Below are 21,656 nucleotides of genomic sequence, written 5' to 3'. Positions count from 1 at the left end.
ATGCACTTTAAATGCAGGATGTGGATCTGTCGTTAACACCTTTATTGTGTGGCGTATTGGGGGCTTGTGGGTCAAGAGTTATACAAAGGGATTGCATCAGTGGGTGTGCCTTTTTCGGATGCAGGTACATAGCCTACATGTTGAGGGGGCCATTTCATACACCTGACAAAGGTTTCAGCCGCAATAAATGCCTTTAGTCTTCGAGCCAGCACAAGATTCTTTGTTACTGATGCATAAGGAAGCGATCCGTATGCATCAACAAAAAGGAACCTGGGCGGCTTAGAATCCTACTTTTTATGTCATATACTACTACTACTAATAATAATAATTTTATTATCTATACCCTGCCCTTCTTACTGGGCTGCCCCAGCCACCCTGGTCTGCTTCCAACATAATAAAAGCACTGCAAACTAGGCTTCATGAACTTGAGAGGGGTGTTTCTGCAGCAGTACAGCCTCTGAGATGTACTTAACTCTTCTTACTTTGATAAAGCATTCTGATCTACCCCACACAACCCTCCTAACAGTTGTTGTTGTTGTTGTTTTTGGACTGAGTGTATGTGTGTGTAACACATCAATATAATGTCTGCTTTTTACATTTCTCCTATGGTTTAGCACACATGAGCTGCTCTGGACATTTATCGCCCCCCTTTCGAAAAAAACAATGTCCGAAAAAGAGCTCTCCGCAACACAAAAGTTTCGCTCCTAACGTTTTAAAACCCTTGCCAGAAGAGTTATCAATTCAACTGCGCTACTTTTTTCAAAGTTTAGGCAGCTACCTAAACTCTGAGGTGCGTTTCTCACAAAGCCATTTAAGGTACAAACATTTATTTGTGGGGGGTGGCTTCCTGACTTCCTGCTAGACTCCAGAAGGACCTCTGGGACATTTGCAATAGTCGTGACTTCGATTCAGTTAGCAGCCAAGGAGAGGGGGCCAAAAACAAAGGCTGCAGCCTCTTTGGTTTCAGACGAAGTCTCAGCCGTCGGAATCTGTGTCGTGCCTCCTCTTGGCTCCCCGAGATGTGGGGGACCTGCTCCTCCGCTTGGGGGGCCCGGTGCGTTTGCCCCTAGGAGACGGGGACCGGCTGCCACTTCGACACTCCCTCCTTCCGCGGCTGGGGGCCTGTGTCTTTGTGGCTGGTCGGCTGCCGGGGGTCCCTTCCTTCATGCTGCCGGAGGAGGCTGGGCTGCGGCGCCACCTGCTGGGTGCTTTCTGTTCTTCCTGGGCGGGTGATGAATGGCTGTCACGGCGGCTGGCTCCAGCCTGCCGGGAGGATGATGGATGGCGCTCTGGAGGCGAGGCGGGTCGTCTCTTTCTGCAAGCACAGAGGAGAGCCGGGTCAGATCATCAGGACGCCCAGCAGTTCCCAGGGAAGCACAGAAAGGCTCAGGAGCAAGAGAGGGAGAGGGAGAAAAACTTCAGTCTGCAAGCAGCGTGCTTGCAGGTACTATTTGCAATGAATTAAAAGCATGCACCCCTGCTTCCTAGGTTGCAAGAAAAACAGGAAGCTGCCTTAAACTGGGGGCAAAGTGATACAGTGGTTCCGCTCCTTCCTCCTGGGCCGTGTCCAGAAAGTGGTGTTGGGGGATGAGTGTTCAGACCCCTGGGCCCTCACTTGTGGGGTGCCTCAGGGTTCTGTCCTCTCCCCCATGCTTTTCAACATTTACATGCAGCCACTGGGAGAGATCATCAGGAGGTTTGGGCTGGGTGTTCATCAATATGCAGATGATACCCAGCTCTACCTCTTTTAAATCAGAACCAGAGCGGTACCTATTTATCTACTTGCACTTTGACGTGCTTTCGAACTGCTAGGTTGGCAGGAGCAGGGACCAAGCAACGGGAGCTCACCCCATCGCGGGGATTCGAACCGCCGACCTTCTGATCGGCAAGTCCTAGGCACTGTGGTTTAACCCACAGCGCCACCCGCGTCCCTTGGGCAAAGATACCCTGCCTGAAATCCTGCTACTCAGTGTAGACAACGCTGAGCGAGGTGGACCAGGCGCCTGATTCAGAAAAGGGCAGCTTCCTATGTGTTGCCAAGTTCTCCTAACCTCACTGTTTATGGAAGACTCACGGCTGTTGCCCAAGAGACCCACTGAGTTACCTCTCTCTGTTATCTGGAGAAGAGGAGGTGGAGGAGGCAGAATCTTCTCTTTTTCTACGATGCTTCTCCTTCTCTTTTTTCTTTTCTTTCTTGTGCTTTTTCTTCTTTTTCTCTTTCTTCTTTTTGGGTTTCTTGCTGGGCTCGGGCCTGCAGGGCAAGAGAGTAATAGACAGAATATCTCTCTCTCCCCCCCCCCCCCAAACAGCTCAAGATACAGAATTTGGAACACGCTCCAACCCTCAATCGGCGGCAGGTAAGTTCATGGTACACTCCCGATAGGACTATACCACCCATTTGATACCCGCTTACATGCCAAAAGCTCCTTGCGCATGAAACATAGAATTGTAGAGCTGGAAGGACTTCTACAGTGGTACCTCTGGATACGAACGGGATCCGTTCCGGAGCCCCGTTCGCATCCTGAAGCGAACACAACCCGCATCTGCGCGTGTCGCGATTCGCCGCTTCTGCGCATGTGCATGGTGTCATTTTGAGCGTCTGCGCATGCGCGAGCAACAAAAGCCTGGAAGTAACACATTGCGCTACTTCCAGGTCACAGCGGAGCGCAACCCGAAAACGCTCAACCTGAAGCAACTTCAACCCGAGGTATGACTGTAGTCCAACCCCCTGCAATGCCGGAATGTTTTGCCCAACGTGGGACTTGAACTCGTGACTCATGAGATTAAGAGTCTCATGCTTTACCAACTGAGCTACCCCATGGAAAGTTACTATGCTAGGGGGGAGGTCTGGAGTTCAGCCTCCCCTTTTTACATTGGATATAATCCCATCTTTCATTTTCCTCAGAATCCTGCCCAATTTGAGTGCCTCCTCCTTCAATTCAGAAAAACAGCTGCCCTTCCTGCATTGAGGGGTTGAACTAAATAATAATAATAATAATAATAATAATAATAATAATAATAATAATAATAATAATTTATACCCCGCCCATCTGGCTGGGTTTCCCCAGCCACTCTGGGAGGCTTCCGACAAAACACTAAAATACAATAACCTATTAAACATTAAAAGCTTCCCTAAACAGGGCTGCCTTCAGATGTCTTCTAAAAGTCTGGTAGTTGTTTTTCTCTCTGACATCTGGTGGGAGGGAGTTCCACAGGGCAGGCACTTGGGGTCTCTTCCAGCTCTACAATTCTATTATCTCCCTAGGCCCAAGAGACAAGAGGACGCCTGGGAGGTTTCTTACTCTGCAGTTCCTGTTTCCTCTTCTTTTTCCGGTTTCTTTTTGGTAGCTGAAGCCTCTGGACTGCTTGCAGTTCGATGGTGCTGGGGTTTCAGAGAGAAAACAAGACACAAGAATGAAGGAATCTGGGCCAGACCTGGATAGACTCTTATTGGAGGAGAGAGCAGCTTTACTGATGGGAAGAGTCCTTCTGCTCAGTTTATGCAATCTGGAAAGTCAAGCAGCAAAGCTTTTGCTGGACTATATCATAATTTTAGGCTGGAGGGGGAAGAGATGCATATTTCAACGCTCCCACAGGAGTGATAATCTCTACACCGAGAAAAGTGGCGTGCCTGCGAGAATGACACACTCAGCTTCTTTTTCCTGAGTTAAAAGGGAGAATTCAAACATTCAAACTTACGCCCAACCAGCCTGAAGTGATGCAGTCCATGGTTTCCAGTTCGGATGCAGAAGGAAACCGTGGTTTGCAGTAACTTCTATCTACAGTCATACCTCGGGTTACAGCCACTTCACGTTGTGTCTTTTTGGGTTGCGAACTGCCAAAACCTGGAAGTACCGGAAGGGGTTACTTCTGGGTTTCAGCAGTCACGCATGCGCAAAAGCGCTAAATTGTGCTTTGCGCATGCGCAGAAGCGCCAAATCGCAACACGTGCGTGCACAGACGAAGGTTGCGAACGCTGCAGGTTGCAAACACGCTTCCCGCATGGATCACATTCGCAACCCGAGCATCCACTGTATTTGGGTATCACAGCAAATGACCGTTATTGTGAACATATTGCGGTTTGCATATGTTATGTTTAGCTTTCGAATATGTGGACTTCCTCGTGGGGCGTAATATGCCCTGAAAAGTAGTCGAGAATCTAGAAATGACGACAAAGGGAACAATAAAGGGAGCCTAACAAAATGTGATCTCCCAGCAGATACAACAGTATTTTGTGATTCCTATACATGTGTTTCAAGCTGCATGCTTTTAGATTTCTTAATCGTCTGTACACCACAGTGGGCATTTGTCAATGGAAAGGGGAAACTGGTATATTAGGAATACACAGACAAATAATAATAATACTAAATTTTATTTATATCCCCAGCCGAAGCCGGGCTCAGGGCGGCTAACAACAATAAAATAGTACAACATTCTAAAATCATTTCATTATAAAATTAATTCAAATCAAATTGATGGCAACCATTAGGCTAAAGTTCTGTGAAGATTGCCAAAGGAGGGAGTCAAGCTGTGCCCTGACGAAAGGCCTGGTGGAACAGCTCTGTCTTGCAGGCCCTGCGGAAAGATGTCAAGTCCCGCAGGGCCCTGGTCTCTTGGGACAGAGCGTTCCACCAGATCGGGACCACAGCCGAAAAAGCCCTGGCTCTGGTTGAGGCCAGCCTAACCTCCCTGTGGCCCAGGATCTCCAAGATGTTTTTATTTGAAGACCGTAAGGTCCTCCGTGGGACATACCAGGAGAGGCGGTCCCGTAGGTACGAGGGTCCTAGGCCGTAAAGGGCTTTAAAGGTTAAAACCAGCACCTTAAACCTGATCCTGTACTCCACCGGGAGCCAGTGCAGCTGGTATAATACCGGATGAATGTGCTCTCGCAGCGAAGACCCCATAAGGAGTCTCGCCGCGGCATTCTGCACCCGCTGGAGTTTCTGGGTCAGTCTCAAGGGCAGCCCCACGTAGAGCGAGTTACAATAATCCAGTCTGGAGGTGACCGTCGCGTGGATCACAGTGGCTAGGTCAGGGCCACTGTAGAATGGGGTGCTGGCCAGTGGCGTCTGACACTTTTACAGCCTGCCTCACTTTCCAGAGGTGGAGAGGGAATGTCAATAGCTTTTTTTTTTTTTTTTTTTGCATTTTAAAATTTTATTGGTTTCCAACCAGTTATACATTTTTATCCATATCATAACATTCTTATCCATTTTGGACTTCCTTCAACGTTACTGACAATCATTCGTAGTTTTCCCTTTCATACGCATTCCGTTCTTACATATTGCCGTTTTCCCTCCCTTCCTTCATTATTTCTATTCGACAATACTTATTAATTCTTTACAGTGCCTCTTTTAAACCCACCAGCGTTGTATTTACATCACAGTTGTTTTCCAGATACCCCACAAATTTCCCCCAGTCTTGAATAAACTTTTGGTCTTTAGTGTATCTAATTTTCCCTGTTAATTTATCCAATTCTACATATTCTATCAATTTTTCTCTCCACTCTTCCACCGTTGGAATTTCCTCCTGCTTCCATCTCTGTGCTAGCACAATTCTTGCGGCCGTTGCCGCATACTGAAAGAGTTTGTGGTCCTTTCTTTCTATATCTTTTCTTACAATACCCAATAGGAAGATTTCTGGTCTTTTAACGAAGGTATATCTCAGCATCTTTTTCATTTCGTTATAAATCTCCTCCCAAAAACTTTTAATTTTTTTGCATTCCCACCATTGATGGTAAAATGTCCCCTCTGTCTGTCTGCATTTCCAGCATTTGTTATCTATCTTGTACATCCTTGCCAGCCTCACTGGCGTCATATACCACCTGTAAAGCATCTTCATCATATTTTCTTTCAAAAGCGTACAGGCCGTAAATTTTATGTTCACCTTCCATAACCTTTCCCAGTCCTCCAATTGGATATTGTATCCAAAATCCCTTGCCCACTGGACCATCACTGATTTCACTTCCTCGTCCTTCGTATTCCATTCCAACAGTATTTTATACATTTTCGACAGATTTTTACATTCATTATTCACTATCTCCTTTTGATACCTAGACTCTTTTTCCTCGTAACCCCTTTCCTTCACCTCCTTTTTGAACATTTCGTTAATCTGAAAATAGTGCAGCCAATCATATGTAAAAACTTTGACCTGGTCATATGGTTTTATTTTCCACTTTCCTCCTTCGTTTGTCACCATTTCTTCATATTTTCCCCACTTTCCTCTCATGTTGATTTTCTTTACCCCCATTATCTCTAACGGAGATAACCAGTGAGGAGTTTTGGGTTCTAATATGTTTTTATATCTATCCCAAACCTCTATTAGAGCGCCTCTGAAAACATGGTTGCTAAACCCCTTGTGAACCCTCTTTTTGTCGCACCAGAGGTAGGCGTGCCACCCATGTCTGTTATTAAATCCTTCCAAGTCTAAAAGTTCATTATTCTCCAATTTTACCCACTCTTTTATCCAGCACAAACATGCTGCCTCATAGTACAATCTCATGTCTGGTAGGGAGAAGCCACCTCTTTCTTTTATATCAGTCAATAGTTTGAATTTAATTCTGGGCTTCTTCCCTTCCCAGACATATCTTGAGATCACCTTTTGCCAATCTTTAAAATCTTTTGTGCCTTTTATTATGGGTATAGTTTGGAACAAAAATAACAGCTTGGGGAGCACCATCATTTTAATCATTGATATTCGTCCCCAGAGAGATAGTTTCATTCTGGCCCATGTCTCCATATCTTTTTTTATTCTATTCCAAACTGGGGTATAATTGTTTTGGTACAAATCAATGTTCTTTCCGGAAAGCCATATTCCCAGGTACTTAACTTTTCTAACTACCTCAATCCCTGTTCTTTGCTGCAATAGTTCAATCTTATCTTGGTCTAAATTTTTAACAATCATTTTTGTTTTCCCTTTGTTCAATTTAAATCCTGCTAAATTTCCAAATTTCCCCATCTCTTCCAAACTCTCCTTTATGCTTTCTATCGGCTCTTCCACAGTCAAAACCACATCGTCTGCATAGGCTTTAACCTTGTACTCATTAGCCCCTAATGTGACCCCTTTAATTTGTCTGTTTTGTCTTATTGCATTTAGTAAGGTTTCCAGAATCACTATAAATAACAGTGGTGAAAGGGGGCATCCCTGTCTTGTTCCCTTAGCTATTTTGATATCTTCAGAAATGACGTTGTTGACTATCAGTCTTGCTTTCTGTTCTGTGTAGATTGCCCTTATACCATTCAGAAATTCCTGTCCCACCTCCATAACCTCCAAGTTTTTCAACATGAAGTCCCAGACTACATTGTCGAACGCTTTCTCCGCGTCTACAAAAATTAATAACTTACCGTGAAGACTGAAAGGCCCATTTTGGCGGCTTCTTTGTCTTCTTTGGAAAACATCATCCTGCTCGCGTCACACCTGAAAGGAAAAGGTAAGAGTGGGATATTATTGTTGTTTCTCGCTCCTTAATCGGTTCCTATGAAGCAATATAATTTCATTTATTTAACAAAATTTATATATCGCTCTAATGTTAAGAAAATCTCTAAGTGGTTTACAAAAAATATTTTTTAAAAAAACATTAAAATTCTCTCTCTCTCTATATATATATATAAAAGTTAAAAACTGATTACTTAAATGCATTCAAAAGATGTTTGAAATCAACAGTAGCTAAAAAAGCTTGTGACTTCTACATGTAACTGCCCTGGGCTCCTTTGGAGGGAGCTGCAGGGTAATAACTCTAATAAATAAAAAATAAATACAGTGGCACCTAGGTTCCCAAACACCGAAAACCCGGAAGTAAGTGTTCCAGTTTTCAAACATTTTTCAGAAGCCGAACATCCGATGCGGCTGTCGGCTATTGTTTCCAGGGCACCTGCACCAATCAGAAGCCGCACCTTGGTTTTCGAACATTTCAGAAGTCAAACCGACATCCAGAACTGATTAAGTTTGGCGCTTTTGTTTTTGGTTTTTATTTTGCTTTTTTGTTTTTGAGGCTTTTTCAATTTGTTTTTGTGACTATATGGAACCCAGTTCAGATTGTGTGACTGCAGAAATGGATAAAAGCCCCCCCCCCATCCAAACAAGGACTACAGTGGTACCTCGGGTTAAGTACTTAATTCATTCCGGAGGTCCGTACTTAACCCGAAACTGTTCTTAACCTGAAGCACCACTTTAGCTAATGGGGCATCTCGCTGCTGCGCGATTTCTGTTCTCATCCTGAAGCAAAGTTCTTAGCCTGAGGTACTATTTCTGGGTTAGCGGAGTCTGTAACCTGAAGCATATGTAACCTGAAGCGTATGTAACCCGAGGTACCACTGCATCATCAGTGCAGGTAAGAAAAATATATATAATTTTATTTTTTATCATCTACAATACTGTCTTATTTATTTTCTAGCACAGTCCATTGATTATTGCTTTCATTTTAAGGATCAATTAAAATTAGATAGTAAAATTCATGTTAAATTGCTGTTTTAGGGGTTGTTTTTAAAAGTCTGGAATGGATTAATCCGTTTTGCATTACTTTCTATGGGAAAGCGCGCCTTGGTTTTGGAAGAAGAGTTTGGATTTGACATCCCGCTTTATCACTACCCGAAGGAGTCTCAAAGCGGCTAACAATCTCCTTTCCCTTCCTCCCCCACAACAAACACTCTGTGAGGTGAGTGGGGCTGAGAGACTTCAAAGAAGTGTGACTAGCCCAAGGTCACCCAGCAGCTGCATGTGGAGGAGCAGGGAATCGAACCCAGTTCCCCAGATTACGAGTCCACCGCTCTTAACCACTACACCACACTGGCTCTCGCATTTGGAACGCTTTCGTTTTGGAACGGACTTCCGGAACGAATTAAGTTTGAGAACCCAGGTACCGCTGTAAACAGAAGCAGAACTGCAGAGTTGGAAGGGACCTCAAGGGTTTAAAATGGAGCTTTCCAAATTTTTCACACTTTTTAGGCATGCACCACACAGTAATTCAGTTTTACTGTCAAGCCAGAGGTTGAACTAGCCCCTTTCCAGCCCCGAGAAAAGCGAGGGGAGTGTTTGCATAAGAAACATACACACTGCAGCTGACACACTAACGTGTTGCGACACACAGTTTGGAAAGATCTGGTTTAAAGACTAATGGAGATGTACGCAGAACAAGACATGCACATGATGTAAAGTCTGCAGGAATAGCCAAGCCGCTTCCAAACACAATAAACACACGAGATGTAACCGGCTGTGTTCTTAGAAGAAGAAGAAGAGTTTGGATTTGATATCCCGCTTTATCACTACCCGAAGGAGTCTCAAAGCGGCTCACAATCTCCTTTCCCTTCCTCCCCCACAACAAACACTCTGTGGGGTGAGTGGGGCTGAGAGACTTCAGAGAAGTGTGACTGGCCCAAGGTCACCCAGCAGCTGCATGTGGAGGAGCGGGGAAGCGAACCCAGCTCCCCAGATTATGAGACTACCACTCTTAACCACTACACCACACTGGCTCTCTTAGATAAATAAGGTATACTATTCATAGTATCAATTTATAAATTTCAACGGAAGTAACTCATAAGGTTCAACAAACGAACAAAGCAGAAGACCCGGTGGTTCAGATCATTCTTTAGTCAGTTCATGTATAAGGTCCATCCGTGTAATGGTTTCTATTCCATCTGTCTGTTTGTAGAGTCCAAAAAATCCACATGAAAGGTTGTTAGGTAAAGGTAAAGGGACCCCTGACCATTAGGTCCAGTCATGGCCGACTCTGGGGTTGCAGCGCTTATCTCGCTTTATTGGCCGAGGGAGCCGGCATACAGCTTCCGGGTCATGTGGCCAGCAGGACTAAGCCGCTTCTGGCGAACCAGAGCAGCGCACGGAAACGCCGTTTACCTTCCCGCTGGAGCGGTACCTGTTTATCTACTTGCACTTTGACGTGCTTTCGAACTGCTAGGTTGGCAGGAGCTGGGACCGAACAACAGGAGCTCACCCCATCGCAGGGATTCGAACCACCGACCTTCTGATCGGCAAGTCCTAGGCTCTGTGGTTTAACCCACAGCGCCACCCGCGTCCCTCGTGAAAGGTTGTTACAGTTCTACAAAATCCTTACACAGAGTCTAGACAAGGATTACAGGACAGTGGATCTTATGGCATAATAGTAGCAGCTACTACTATGCCACAAGATCCACTGTCCTGTAATATCACATATGAGCTTTAAGTACTGATGAAGGCCAGGACAGCGAAACAAGGCCAATATTCCGGAAATCCTTGTCTAGACACTATGTAAGGATTTTGTGGAACTGTAACAACCTTTCATGCGGATTTTTTTGGACTCTACAAACAGGCAGATGGAATATCTAAGAACACAGCCGGTGACATCTCGTGTGTTTATTGAGTCTGCTTCCAAACACTAGACAGACAAATAATTGGTCCTTTGGGAGGGCCACGAGTCCATTGCAGCAGCAGCAGCTACCTTGAACTCCCCAGGCCCAACACACGATCAACCGCCTTCTCGTCACGCTCTGCTCCATCACGTTTGCAGACCTCGGCAAGATCCTGCAAAGATATTTGCAGACAAGGTATTAAGAGGACACCTCGTGAAACGCCCTGGGATCTCCAGGTGAAGGGTGGCGTACAAATCTAATAATATAAATAAAACACGAATGAAGCAAGAGCACAAATGTGCGCGCTGCCATGGAGTTGCTACAGGTCCGAGTTGAAGTCATCTTTCCTCCTTTTAGACCAGGCATGGCCAAACTAGGCCCTCCAGCTGTTTTGGGACTACAACTCCCATCATCTCTAGCTAACAGGACCAGTGGTCAGGGATGATGGGGATTGTAGTCCCAAAGCAGCTGGCGGGCCTAATTTGGCCATGCCTGTTTTAGACCCTTTTGCAGCATCCTCAGCGGTAGATGGAAGGTGGGGACCCAGGCATTTTTTGCCAGAGTTTGGGAGGGGAGCCGATTGCAGGACCCTGGCTTGGCTCGCTAGCTGGAACTAGCTAGCACAGAGACAACGTCCTATAGAATAGAGTGGTGACCGAGGGCCACCTTCCCTGATCAGTAACCTTCCAGGGGCCGCATTCCAGAGGCAATAGTGGGCAGAGCAATGGATGTGCAGCAGGTGAGTTCATAGAGACACACGCCAGCTCTCTACCCAAACAATCCAGAGGAATTACTGGACTTCAGTGACACTGGGGCAAAAACAACTGGGAGGGTGGGAGAGTTTCTTCTCATTTATTTATTTACTTAAGTTCTTACGTTACATCGTCAGACATTGTCATACAGTGGTACCTCGGGTTAAGTACTTAATTCGTTCCAGAGGTCCGTTCTTAACCTGAAACTGTTCTTAACCTGAAGCACCACTTTAGCTAATGGGGCCTCCTGCTGCCGCCGGAGCACGATTTCTGTTCTCATATCCTGAAGCAAAGTTCTTAACCTGAGGTACTATTTCTGGGTTAGCAGAGTCTGTAACCTGAAACGTATGTAACCTGAAGCGTATGTAACCCGAGGTACCACTGTATTACATCACAAAACTTATTATACTGTAATTTTCAACCTGTATGTATACTTTATATACATCAATAAAAAACAAACAAACCAAAAAACCAAAAATAAAAAGCTATTCCAAACTTACTCCGAAATCATATATATACCAACACTTCCTGTCTATCCCGTTGTATATTCCTTTTTTTTTTTTTACAAATGAATGTACTCTTATTATTGTATATTTCTTTACATTTTATCTAATACATTCCTATATCAATATGTACCCTTGGTCTTGTTTCTCAACTCCGTCTCTCTCCAACGTCAATCGAATGCTTGCATAGATAGCGAACCTTTACTGTATTTTTGAACATATATTTGCAAAATATATGTTCAAGATGTAAGATATATCTTATATCTATCCCACTTTCCCATAATTTTTTGTTTTGAGTTGCCTCTCAGGCTATTTGTCAACTGCGCCATTTCAGCAAATTCTTGTAGTTTATTATGGCAGTCCGTAATTGTCAGGACTCCTTCTTCCTTCCACCCCTTTGCCACCAAAGTCCGGGCTGCAGCTGTAGCATATAAAAAAAACCTCCTTCAAGGCATTTGGGGTGTCCCTGCCAACAATACTTAACAGAAAAGCCTCTGGTGGGAGAGTTTCAAAGGCCAGGCAGAGAGATTGGGAGGGCTGCACTCAGTCTTTGTGCTTATAGTTCCCTATCCCTTTCCTATAGAGCAGAGACGTCCAACTCCCAAGAGACTGAGATCTACTCACAGAATAAAAAACTGGCAGTGATCTAGGTCAAAGTTGTTGAGTTAGGGAGGAAAGTGTCAACATGCAGAGGGTCCCACTGTGAAGACCCATGGGCCTCTGCTCTGACGTAAATCAGCGACCCGGGCTTCAAAGCCAGGGCACACTATCAGCAGATCGAACTGCGCACACAGAATAGGCGTGAGGCTTGTGAAAGCATACTACAACTACAGATTTATTCATCATAAATCAGGACAAAGAAACATGTCGTCTCTCTCTTCGTCTTCTCAGAGAGACCAGGAAAAAGCAAAAGCTATACACACAACGGAAGTTCCCCGCAAGCTGTGCTGGAATGTAAACAGACATGTGACATGCAACAGTTCCACGTCTGCTCCTTAAGGTGGAATGGAAATCTCAACAGAAAGTCCCTTTTTTGTGGGGTTCAGGTCAAAGTTGTTGAGCTTTCTTTTCAGGAGAAGAAAATGACGAAATTTAGTAAAGGAGGAAGGAGAGAAGTCGCTCACCAAAAGATCGCTAAGAAAAGAAACAGCCTCACAGCGACAATTCTGTCTCCTATTCAAGCAATCATGCACGAATGGAGGACGGGGTGAGGGGCTGGGGCCAGCTCTTATGCAAAGGAAAAGGAGCCACCATCAACTGGAACCTCCACAGGATCGACCTGTCGGACATCCCTGCTATAGAGCAGTGGTGAGAGCGGCAGGAAGATTCAAGGGCAATCAAAGAAACATCTAAACATTTCAGTGTAGTATACTATCAAGATCAGAAAAGAGTAAGGCTTCCTCTTTGCATGGATGAGAAGATGAAAGTTAGTTTGTCTCAAATCTCAAATTAGACGTAATATAAATTAGATTATCTGGCAAAAGCAAGCTCACACCTCTCACTGACTTTGTATGCATACTTAAGGTACGTATGTAAGCGGCTCGTTTGTAATTATATTTCGGGAATGATGCATGCTCTTATGTAGCTGCATTGTTTTAAAGATGTCCCACGATCATATTACAAAGCAGCTGTGTTCTGTGTTGTAAATCCAAGAACTGCTGGGAGCCATTTGTTTTCCATTGTATTTCTCATCAGAAATTTGGTGTGGCACGAGCAAATTTTTATTCTGAAAGTGTGGCCCAAAGAAAAATGCTTGAGAACCTCTGCTGTAGAGAGAGTACCTGTGGGGGAACTCAAGCTGGCTCTTCCCCATAACCCCTCTTCTGACCTGCAAAATATCTGAGACAGCCAAGGCTGGCGTTTAATGCCGGGAGTTAAGCTGCTTTGGGAAGAGGGCGAAGCGAGGGAGAAGACGCTTGGACCGTTTCCTCATTGTTAAGTCACTCTGCTTTAATTAGAACTGCCACCTGGTTAACGAAACCTGACACCAATAAAGCCCATCCATTCTAATAAGTAAACACCATCGTTCTTTTTTTTTTCTTTTCCAAATTTCCAAGTTGATGCAATATATCAAAACACACTATTCCTTCTATATTTGTATTTTTTTAAATTATAAATATTATCGCTCTCTAGATTTTGTAACATGCCCTTCCTTCATCGTCTTCAAAGGAACATACTGAGGTTTTAGTAATAAGCACTTTTATTGAAATACAATCCATTAACTGATTAACTAGCTATTGACTAATTGACCGAAAGGACTTAGATAAGTTAACAATCCTCGTTTTCATGTATGTATACCCTGAGCTTTGTGATCAACTGTGTTTATATGCACACACACGCACACACATATATTTTCCACACAAACAAATATTTTAAATATATATATATATATAAATACCTCTTTGCTTAGTCCTGTCGGCTGCTTCTTCACGTTCTTATAACCCCTTAAAAGAAATACAAATGAGAGTTACAAAATCTGGCAGAGGTGGACTAGAAAACCAATAAAAATTATTTGGATAAATATATACATCGGTATAAAATGGGAAAATATTCTCTCGGCTTTGATGATCACAGGGATAGAAGGAAGGACAGCTCTTCTCAACTGGGTGAGGGGATGTTCATGTCACACCCATCTGCTGTTACACCGGTGGGCAGCAAACATAGCCAGGCGACTGTGTCTAAGACTTACAAGGCTGCCATCATGGCCTCCTCTTCTGCTCGCCGGACAGCGGCCAGCTCATCCTCCCGGGAGAGAGGTGCGTCACCTTTCTTCCCCTTGGCGTACCACGTGAGATCCTTCCCCTTCTGCCACCGGCCTACGGGTGCCATCAACGAGTTCCCTGCACATTAAAAGGAGAAAGACAAACGAAAACAAAACTCAGAGCAGGACTAGAGAGCGCGTGGGCGCTGAGAGACCTCTAACAAGATGGAGGAGTTTGGACTTGATATCCCACTTTATCACTACCCTTTAAGGAGTCTCAAAGCGGCTAACAATCTCCTTTCCCTTCCTCCCCCACAACAAACACTCTGTGAGGTGAGTGGGGCTGAGAGACTTCAGAGAAGTGTGACTGGCCCAAGGTCACCCAGCAGCTGCATGTGGAGGAGCAGAGACGCGAACCCGGTTCACCAGATTACGAGACTACTGCTCTTAACCACTACATCATGCTGGCTCCAGACGATGTGAAGGTCCAAAGCCCAGGCTGCCTCTGTTCACATTTTGGCTGTTTTGCAATGAGTGTCCTCCCCTCTGCCACACCAAAACCCTTCAGATTGTGGGACTGAATTTCATCCCCTCTGCATTGCAGAGGAGGAAAGAGGGGAGAGACAGAACGCCCTGCTAAAGGCCACAGAGGGCGATATTCAAACACAGGACGCCTCACACAGACTCATAGTCATTTCAGCACGTAGCTGATGGTTGGCGCTAGCTCAGCCTTCAGTAGTCAGAAGACAGCAGAGGGTCATCTCCCTACCTAGGTAGTTTTCCCTTTGTTTGTCCGTCTTTACATCTTCCCAGTTAAACTGGTCCTGCCCTCCTCTCACGCCCCCTCGGGACGAGCCAAACATGGTGATGGACAGGAGAGAACGAGCCTGGAACGTCTTCTTTCCTTCCTTTCTTTTAAAGTAGAACGCCAATCCTCAGGGGCCTGGACATGGAAAACAGAGAAAGCAACAGGCTTAAGAAATGTTTCAGTTTTAGTATTCTGTTGTGCTTTCAAAAGTGGCCGTGACTTTGCTCATTGTATTTGTGTGGACTTAAGTGACAGAGCCCAGGGAGCTGTGAATTCGAAGCTGCAAAACTTCTATACTGCCTGGGTTGGAAGAATATCTGTAACTGGGTTGGAAGAGACAGCCAAAAGCCACATTCCCTTCTAAGTAATCTTTCGGAGGTGGAGGTCACATAATAATAAATAATAATGATAATAATAATAATTTATTACCGGTATTTATACCCCGCCCATCTGGCTGGGTTTCCCCAGCCACACTGGGCGGCTTCCAACAGAATATTAAAATACAAGAACCTATTAAACATTAAAAGCTTCCCTAAACAAGGCTGGCTTCAGATGTCTTCTAAAAGTCTGGTAGTTGTTTTTCTCTTTGACATCAGGTGGGAGGGCGTTCCGTTCCAAAGAGCGGGTGCCACTACGAAGAAGGCCCTCTGCCTGGTTCCCTGTAACTTGGCTTCTCACAGCGAGGGAACCGCCAGAAGGCCCTCGGAGCTGGACCTCAGTGTCTGGGTAGAACGATGGAGGTGGAGACGCTCCTTCAGGTATACCAGTGGTGGGGCGTACCAGAGGCAAAAATGGGAGGAGCAGCCAATGTTAGTTCACTCCCATGTGCTTAACCTTCCTCCATCCATGCGAGCCAGAGGCGCCATCAGAGTTCAAGGGCAAATTTCAGCCAGACCCATATGCCAAAGGAGGGTGCCAAGTGGATCTGGTCAGGGGGTGCAGCCTTGGAGGGTCTCAGGGGTCAGATCCAGAGACCCAGAGTGCCACTTGTGCCCCTTCCCCTCAGGCCAGAGATTCCCCAGCCCTGATCCATTCACTTGGCTGAATACTACTCAGAAGAAAAACAGCTTCAATGTGCATATCCCATCTTTGGACAATTCAGGACACCTTGCATACATTCATGGCTGTTAACTAGAAGGCTGGTACTTGAAGCCCACCCAGAGACGGATTTGGGCTGGATTCCTGAACTGCAGGGGGGTGAGTCTAGAGGACCCCCGGGGCCCCTTCCAACTCTACAATTCTATGATGTAAATGAAATAACATATCAATAGAAGAACTGGGTTTGTTTGTTTTTCCAAGAAGGCCAATAATCAAAACACGCTTACTCTGGATAAATTAACACAACAGGCATTCCAAGCCGTAGAAGAGCCACACAACCCCTAACACAAGTCACAAAGTGCCAAGCTACATGCCACAGCTAACGATGATGCAAGATGGATCTTGTGTCTTTAGCAAACCTTTACAAAGAGGCCTTGTAGCAAAACCAATATGGCCACAGGTAGTCCCTTTCTAAAGGGAAAAGGCTTTGCTTTAAGAAATGAAGCGTAGAGTGTTTAGGAGCGCAGAGAGTGCCTTTTTCCTAAGATGAAAAGAAGATCCTTTAGCTGTACTTCATACTTGCAAAGATATATTCTTTTTCCAGATAGAAGCAAGAGTGACTCTCTCTGAAGCCTATTTAAAACAACAACAAATATTAAATACAGCAACGACTCCGAAGGTAAAAATAATCAAATACGTGACTTTGATGCCTGACTTAAATGACAACAATCTGGGCAGGTTAGTACAAATCTGGCAGCTTGGAAACCCCAGTGTCTTGTTTCTGACAGCAGGTTTCAATAAACACTGCAGGGTAGGTGTTGCAGCCTGAACCATCTGGAAAGCACCAGGGTGGGTTGGATTGTGTGATTTCCAAAATAATTTGGCAGCTTGCTCTTGTGCATCTTTATTCAGAACTTACATTCTGGAGTGCATTCACTAGGGCTCCACACCAAGAAACAATGCATAGGTTTCACCCTCTTCACTTGCAAAGCGCTTCCCTCCATCTCTACCGTGTTCGTCAATTATCACAAACAACCCAGTGGGATAATGCACAGTTTCTTAAGGCCAAGAAGGCGGGGGGGGGGGGATTAAAAAAAGCAACAATCTAAGATACCCAAGTGTCTTAACGAGGGAAAGCCTGTGCTTATTTCCTCGGAAATAAGTCCCACCAAGTTTTGACAGGTAAGTACTCTCAAGTCCATGGGTAGGCAAACTAAGGCCCGGGCGCCGGATACGGCCCAATCGCCTTCTAAATCTGGCCTGCAGACGGTCAGGGAATCAGCGTGTTTTTACATGAGTGGAATGTGTCCTTTTATTTAAAATGCATCTGTGGGTTATTTGTGGTGCATAGGAATTCATTCTCCCCCCCCCTCCAAAATATAGTCTGCCCCCCCAAAAAAGTCTGAGGGACAGTGGACCAGCCCCCTGCTGGAAATGTTTGCTGGCCCCTGCTCAAGTCGGTATCCGTAGCATTGCAGCCTAACAGCACGCCTTTCCTGGGAGTAAGTCCCACTGAACTCAGCAGGGCAGATTGCATGGATAGATAGCAGTGGCGTAGCGTGGGGGGTGCAGGGAGGGCCGGCCATCTGGGGGTTAGGGTTAGGGAGCGCAAATCCACGGGTTAGGGGGCACAGATTACTTGCCTTGCCCCGGGTGCTGACAACCCACGCTACGCCACTGATAGATAGATAAGATAGATAAAGAGCTTTTTCCTGGGGGTCCGCATACCCCTAAAGATTTTATGAATCTTTGTACTTTTGTCCATTTACTGTATTTATTTTTCCCGATCTGAACTACAAAATTGTGATTTTCTTGAGAGTACCCCTAAAAATTTTTTTTTTTACAAAAAAAAGCACTGCGTGGACAGACAGACAGTACAGTTGGATGGGGCCCTGGGGTCATCTAGCCCAACCCCCCAGCAACGCAGGCGTAACCATAGCTGTCAACGTTTGCCTTTTTTAAAGGGGAAATTCCCTTATTCCGAATAGGATTCCTCGCAAGGAAAGGGAAAAGTTGACAGCTATGGGCGTAACAGATAAGACAAATGTACATAAATGCACGCGCTCCACAGCCCCCTCCCCCATACCTTTCCACACTCCGGCCATGCTGTCCTTGGGGGGGGCTAGTCTTAACTGTCAGTCTTCCCCCCCCCCCTTCTGCAAGCAGAGCAACTCCCCCCCCCCGCCAAAGCCTCCTCCACTTTGCGACTCACGTGCTGCCTGCAGAACCCGCTTCCTGCAGCAACTTCCGCAAGCTTTGGGAGACACCATCAAGCCGCGTGCCCGTGGGGGGATACGGGCCGCACCAAGTTGCTGGGAGGGGGGTGGACAACTCTCTTTAGCAACCGCAGGATAATATAATAATAACAATAACAAACAACAACAACAACAATAATAATAATAAATTTTATTTATACCCCGCCCTCCCCGGCCAGAGCCGGGCTCAGGGTGGATAACAACAGTAAAATTACAGTAAAAATATTGTGATAGGAATTTTATGGTCTTAGACATATGGTAATGTTCATAAGGGTACCAGCCAAGCACGTACATAGATCAGCACAGGAATAATAATAATAATAATAATAATAATAATAATAATAATAATAATAATAATAATAATAATAATAATTTATTATTTATTATTTGTACCCCGCCCATCTGGCTGGGTTTCCCCAGCCACTCTGGGCGGCTTCCATAGAAACCAAAATACAGTAAAATATCACAGATTAAAAACTTCCCTGAACAGGGCTGCCTTAAGATGTCTTCTAAATGTCAGGTAGTTATTCATCGCTTTGACATCTGATGGGAGGGTGTTCCACAGGGCGGGTGCCACTACCGAGAAGGCCCTCTGCCTAGTTCCATCACTTCTCGCAATGAGGGAACCGCCAGAAGGCCCTCGGCGCTGGACCTCAGCGTCCGGGCTGAACGATGGGGGTGGAGACGCTCCTTCAGGTATACTGGACCGAGGCTGTTTAGGGCTTTAAAGGTCAGCACCAACACTTCGAATTGTGCTCGGAAACGTACTGGGAGCCAATGTAGGTCTTTCAAGACCGGTGTTATGTGGTCTCGGCAGCCGCTCCCAGTCACCTGTCTAGCTGCCGCATTCTGGATTAATTGCAGTTTCCGGGTCACCTCCAAAGGTAGCCCCACGTAGAGCGCATTGCAGTAGTCCAAGCGGGAGATAACCAGGAAGACCGACCTGAAACCATTTTGATTCCCAAACTGTCCCAAACTGACCAAATGTCTTCTCTGCAAGGTCAAAGGAAAATGGAAAAGCCTCCCCAATGTCTTTTCCTTCACAAATCCTGTCTTAAGGGTATGTCTGTGTTTGAATAAGGTGTGAGCCTGTGACCTGGCCCAGGAACTAAGTATTTATCATTACAAAAGACTGGCCAGGTTACCCAGGTAATCCAATCAAGTAAGCAGGGTATCCAATCAAGTAACCTGCCAGACAGGTGATAAACAACGACAGGAGAAAAGCAACATTCAAAATTTTTGTTTTAGACCGCCTTTTCAGTGATGTAGGTATGAGGTTTCTGATGTCTTAGGTTACACCCCTTCTGTGATTGATGTATGTATGATGTTTCTGGGGGTGGTCTTGATCTATAGGGTGGCAATTTCAAAAGTCTTTATAAGGCCTTGCACACTATTTTTTCTGGGTCCTCCTCCTTTCCTGCGTGTGAGGGGAGCACCCTGTTGCAACAGATCAAGAAAGATCAAGCTTACTAGCTGCTTTGCTTCTCAGTATTCTCTAGTTGGCCTCTGTTATTCTCTCCTACCAATACAGAACTTATGTAAGAACTCTATATGGGCTCTTGGATACCCCATAAGGGAAAAGGGCATTTTTATTTACAACAACATAATAGGAAAAAACCAAACCCCAATTTAAAATACAGGTTAAAATGCAATTTAAAATGCAGCCTCGTTTTAAAAGTAGCCCATAGATCAAAACCATAAGGGGAGGGAAACATAAGGGTCAGACTGAGTTCAAACCAAAGGCCAGGCGGAACAGCTCTGTCTTGCAGGTCCTGCGGAAAGATGTCAAGTCCCGCAGGGCCCTATTCTCTTGTGATAAGAGTGTTCCACCAAGTTGGGGCCAGTACTGAAAAGGCCCCGCCCCTAGTTGAGACCAATTTAACCACCTTGCAGCCTGTTGTAGATGGGTTGTGCAGTCATCGTAACTACCTAAGACTCTCTGGACATGGGGATGCGGTGATGGTGTGGGAAACTTCAGTGGCTTGAAGTCTGCCTTTGTTGCAGGTTTATTGAGGCACAGGAGCCCTGCATTGGGGAAATGGGACAGGGGTGGGGTAACCCTCATTCTTGGGAAAGAAAGCCTGCTCTTTGGAACTCCCTGACTATTGATTTCAATCAGGCCTGCTAGAAACATTCTTGTTTGCAGACAAGCCAGATGCTTGCCTAAGCCCTCATCCCCACATGAAGAAAGGTGTGGTTTCAAATTTGGTGGGGGGACCATGTCTTGAGATTCCTGCTTTGCAGGGGTTGGACACTAGATGACCTTTGGTGCCCCTTCCAACGCCACAACTCCGAAACCACTGAAATAACATTGGATCTCCTGCCTCACCCGTTCCATCATCCACACTTCCTCCTTCCCTCTAGTTAAAATTTAAACTGCAAGTTCCCCAAGGCTTTATGATCTGTTTGCATTGCTCTGTGAAAGAACCCAGTAACTAATACAGTAATCTCATTTTTTTATTTTTACAAAAGAGCACGTGGCAGCACAGCAGCTGACAAATCTTCCATCTAAAGCAGAAAAGGGGCATTTCAGTAAGAGTTTTGTTGCTCCCGCACAAGCTACCCACACCTATTTTTTTTTAAAAAAATCTGTATAATTATTAAATGTACAGGAGCCAATTTTTGGGCTGGGGAAAGGGGAAGCCTTAATGAAATCAGTTAATCCTGAGAAGTTGGGTGGCCATATGTCATGCATTGCAGGGGGACGGACTAGATCACCGCCAGTATCCCTTCCAACTCTAGAATTCCCATGATTCATCCCCGATTTCCCTCCAAACCCTAAATTTCAGCAAAATCTTGTTCCTTCCCTCGTAGCCTAAAAATAAAAAGGGGTCAGTTCTTCTGACACCTCGTTAATAAAGCATCAGTTTTCCTCTGCATCTGGTCCTGTTATGGCCCTGCAAAGTGGGCCACTGATCTCATGGAGAACAAGACCATTTCCTACGTTCTTTGCCAGATTCGCCTCCTTCGATGAAAGAAGTTTTTTACTTTTAACAGATGCATTACAGGCAAACTCAACATGTGAAGTCCAGCCATAAAGGTGTTGAGAAAGTTATTTAAGGACCCTCTGCCCATTTTTTTTTAAACTTAAGTGACTGTACATATTGAGGGCGAGAAAAAAATCGAAGCATTTAAATGAATGGTAATAATAATAATAATAATAATAAAAGGAATAACTTAATGTTTATTGATTCAAAGCCTTTTGATTAAGATGTCCCCAATTAACGGGACAGCAGACTTTAGGGTAATCTTAGGCTGC

General features: G+C 45.2%; 1 protein-coding gene across 1 annotated transcript; it reads right to left on the bottom strand.

Moving 5' to 3' along the window:
* Positions 1 to 810: 810 nt before the first annotated feature.
* LOC309515009 (multiple myeloma tumor-associated protein 2) lies at positions 811 to 15,267 on the bottom strand. Its single transcript, XM_082192592.1, has 8 exons — positions 15,066 to 15,267; positions 14,285 to 14,435; positions 13,994 to 14,039; positions 10,430 to 10,512; positions 7,344 to 7,416; positions 3,303 to 3,382; positions 2,105 to 2,251; positions 811 to 1,315 (listed from the first exon to the last, which is right to left on the bottom strand). Exons 1-8 carry the CDS (start codon positions 15,157 to 15,159, stop codon positions 976 to 978), a joined length of 1,014 nt encoding a protein of 337 aa, XP_082048718.1. The 5' UTR covers positions 15,160 to 15,267; the 3' UTR covers positions 811 to 975.
* Between the last annotated feature and the right edge of the window lie 6,389 nt (positions 15,268 to 21,656).

Source organism: Podarcis vaucheri (assembly GCF_965113315.1).
Source record: "Podarcis vaucheri genome assembly, chromosome: 12".
NCBI classification, from domain to species: domain Eukaryota; kingdom Metazoa; phylum Chordata; class Lepidosauria; order Squamata; family Lacertidae; genus Podarcis; species Podarcis vaucheri.
This window is presented reverse-complemented; position numbering and strand designations above follow the sequence as displayed.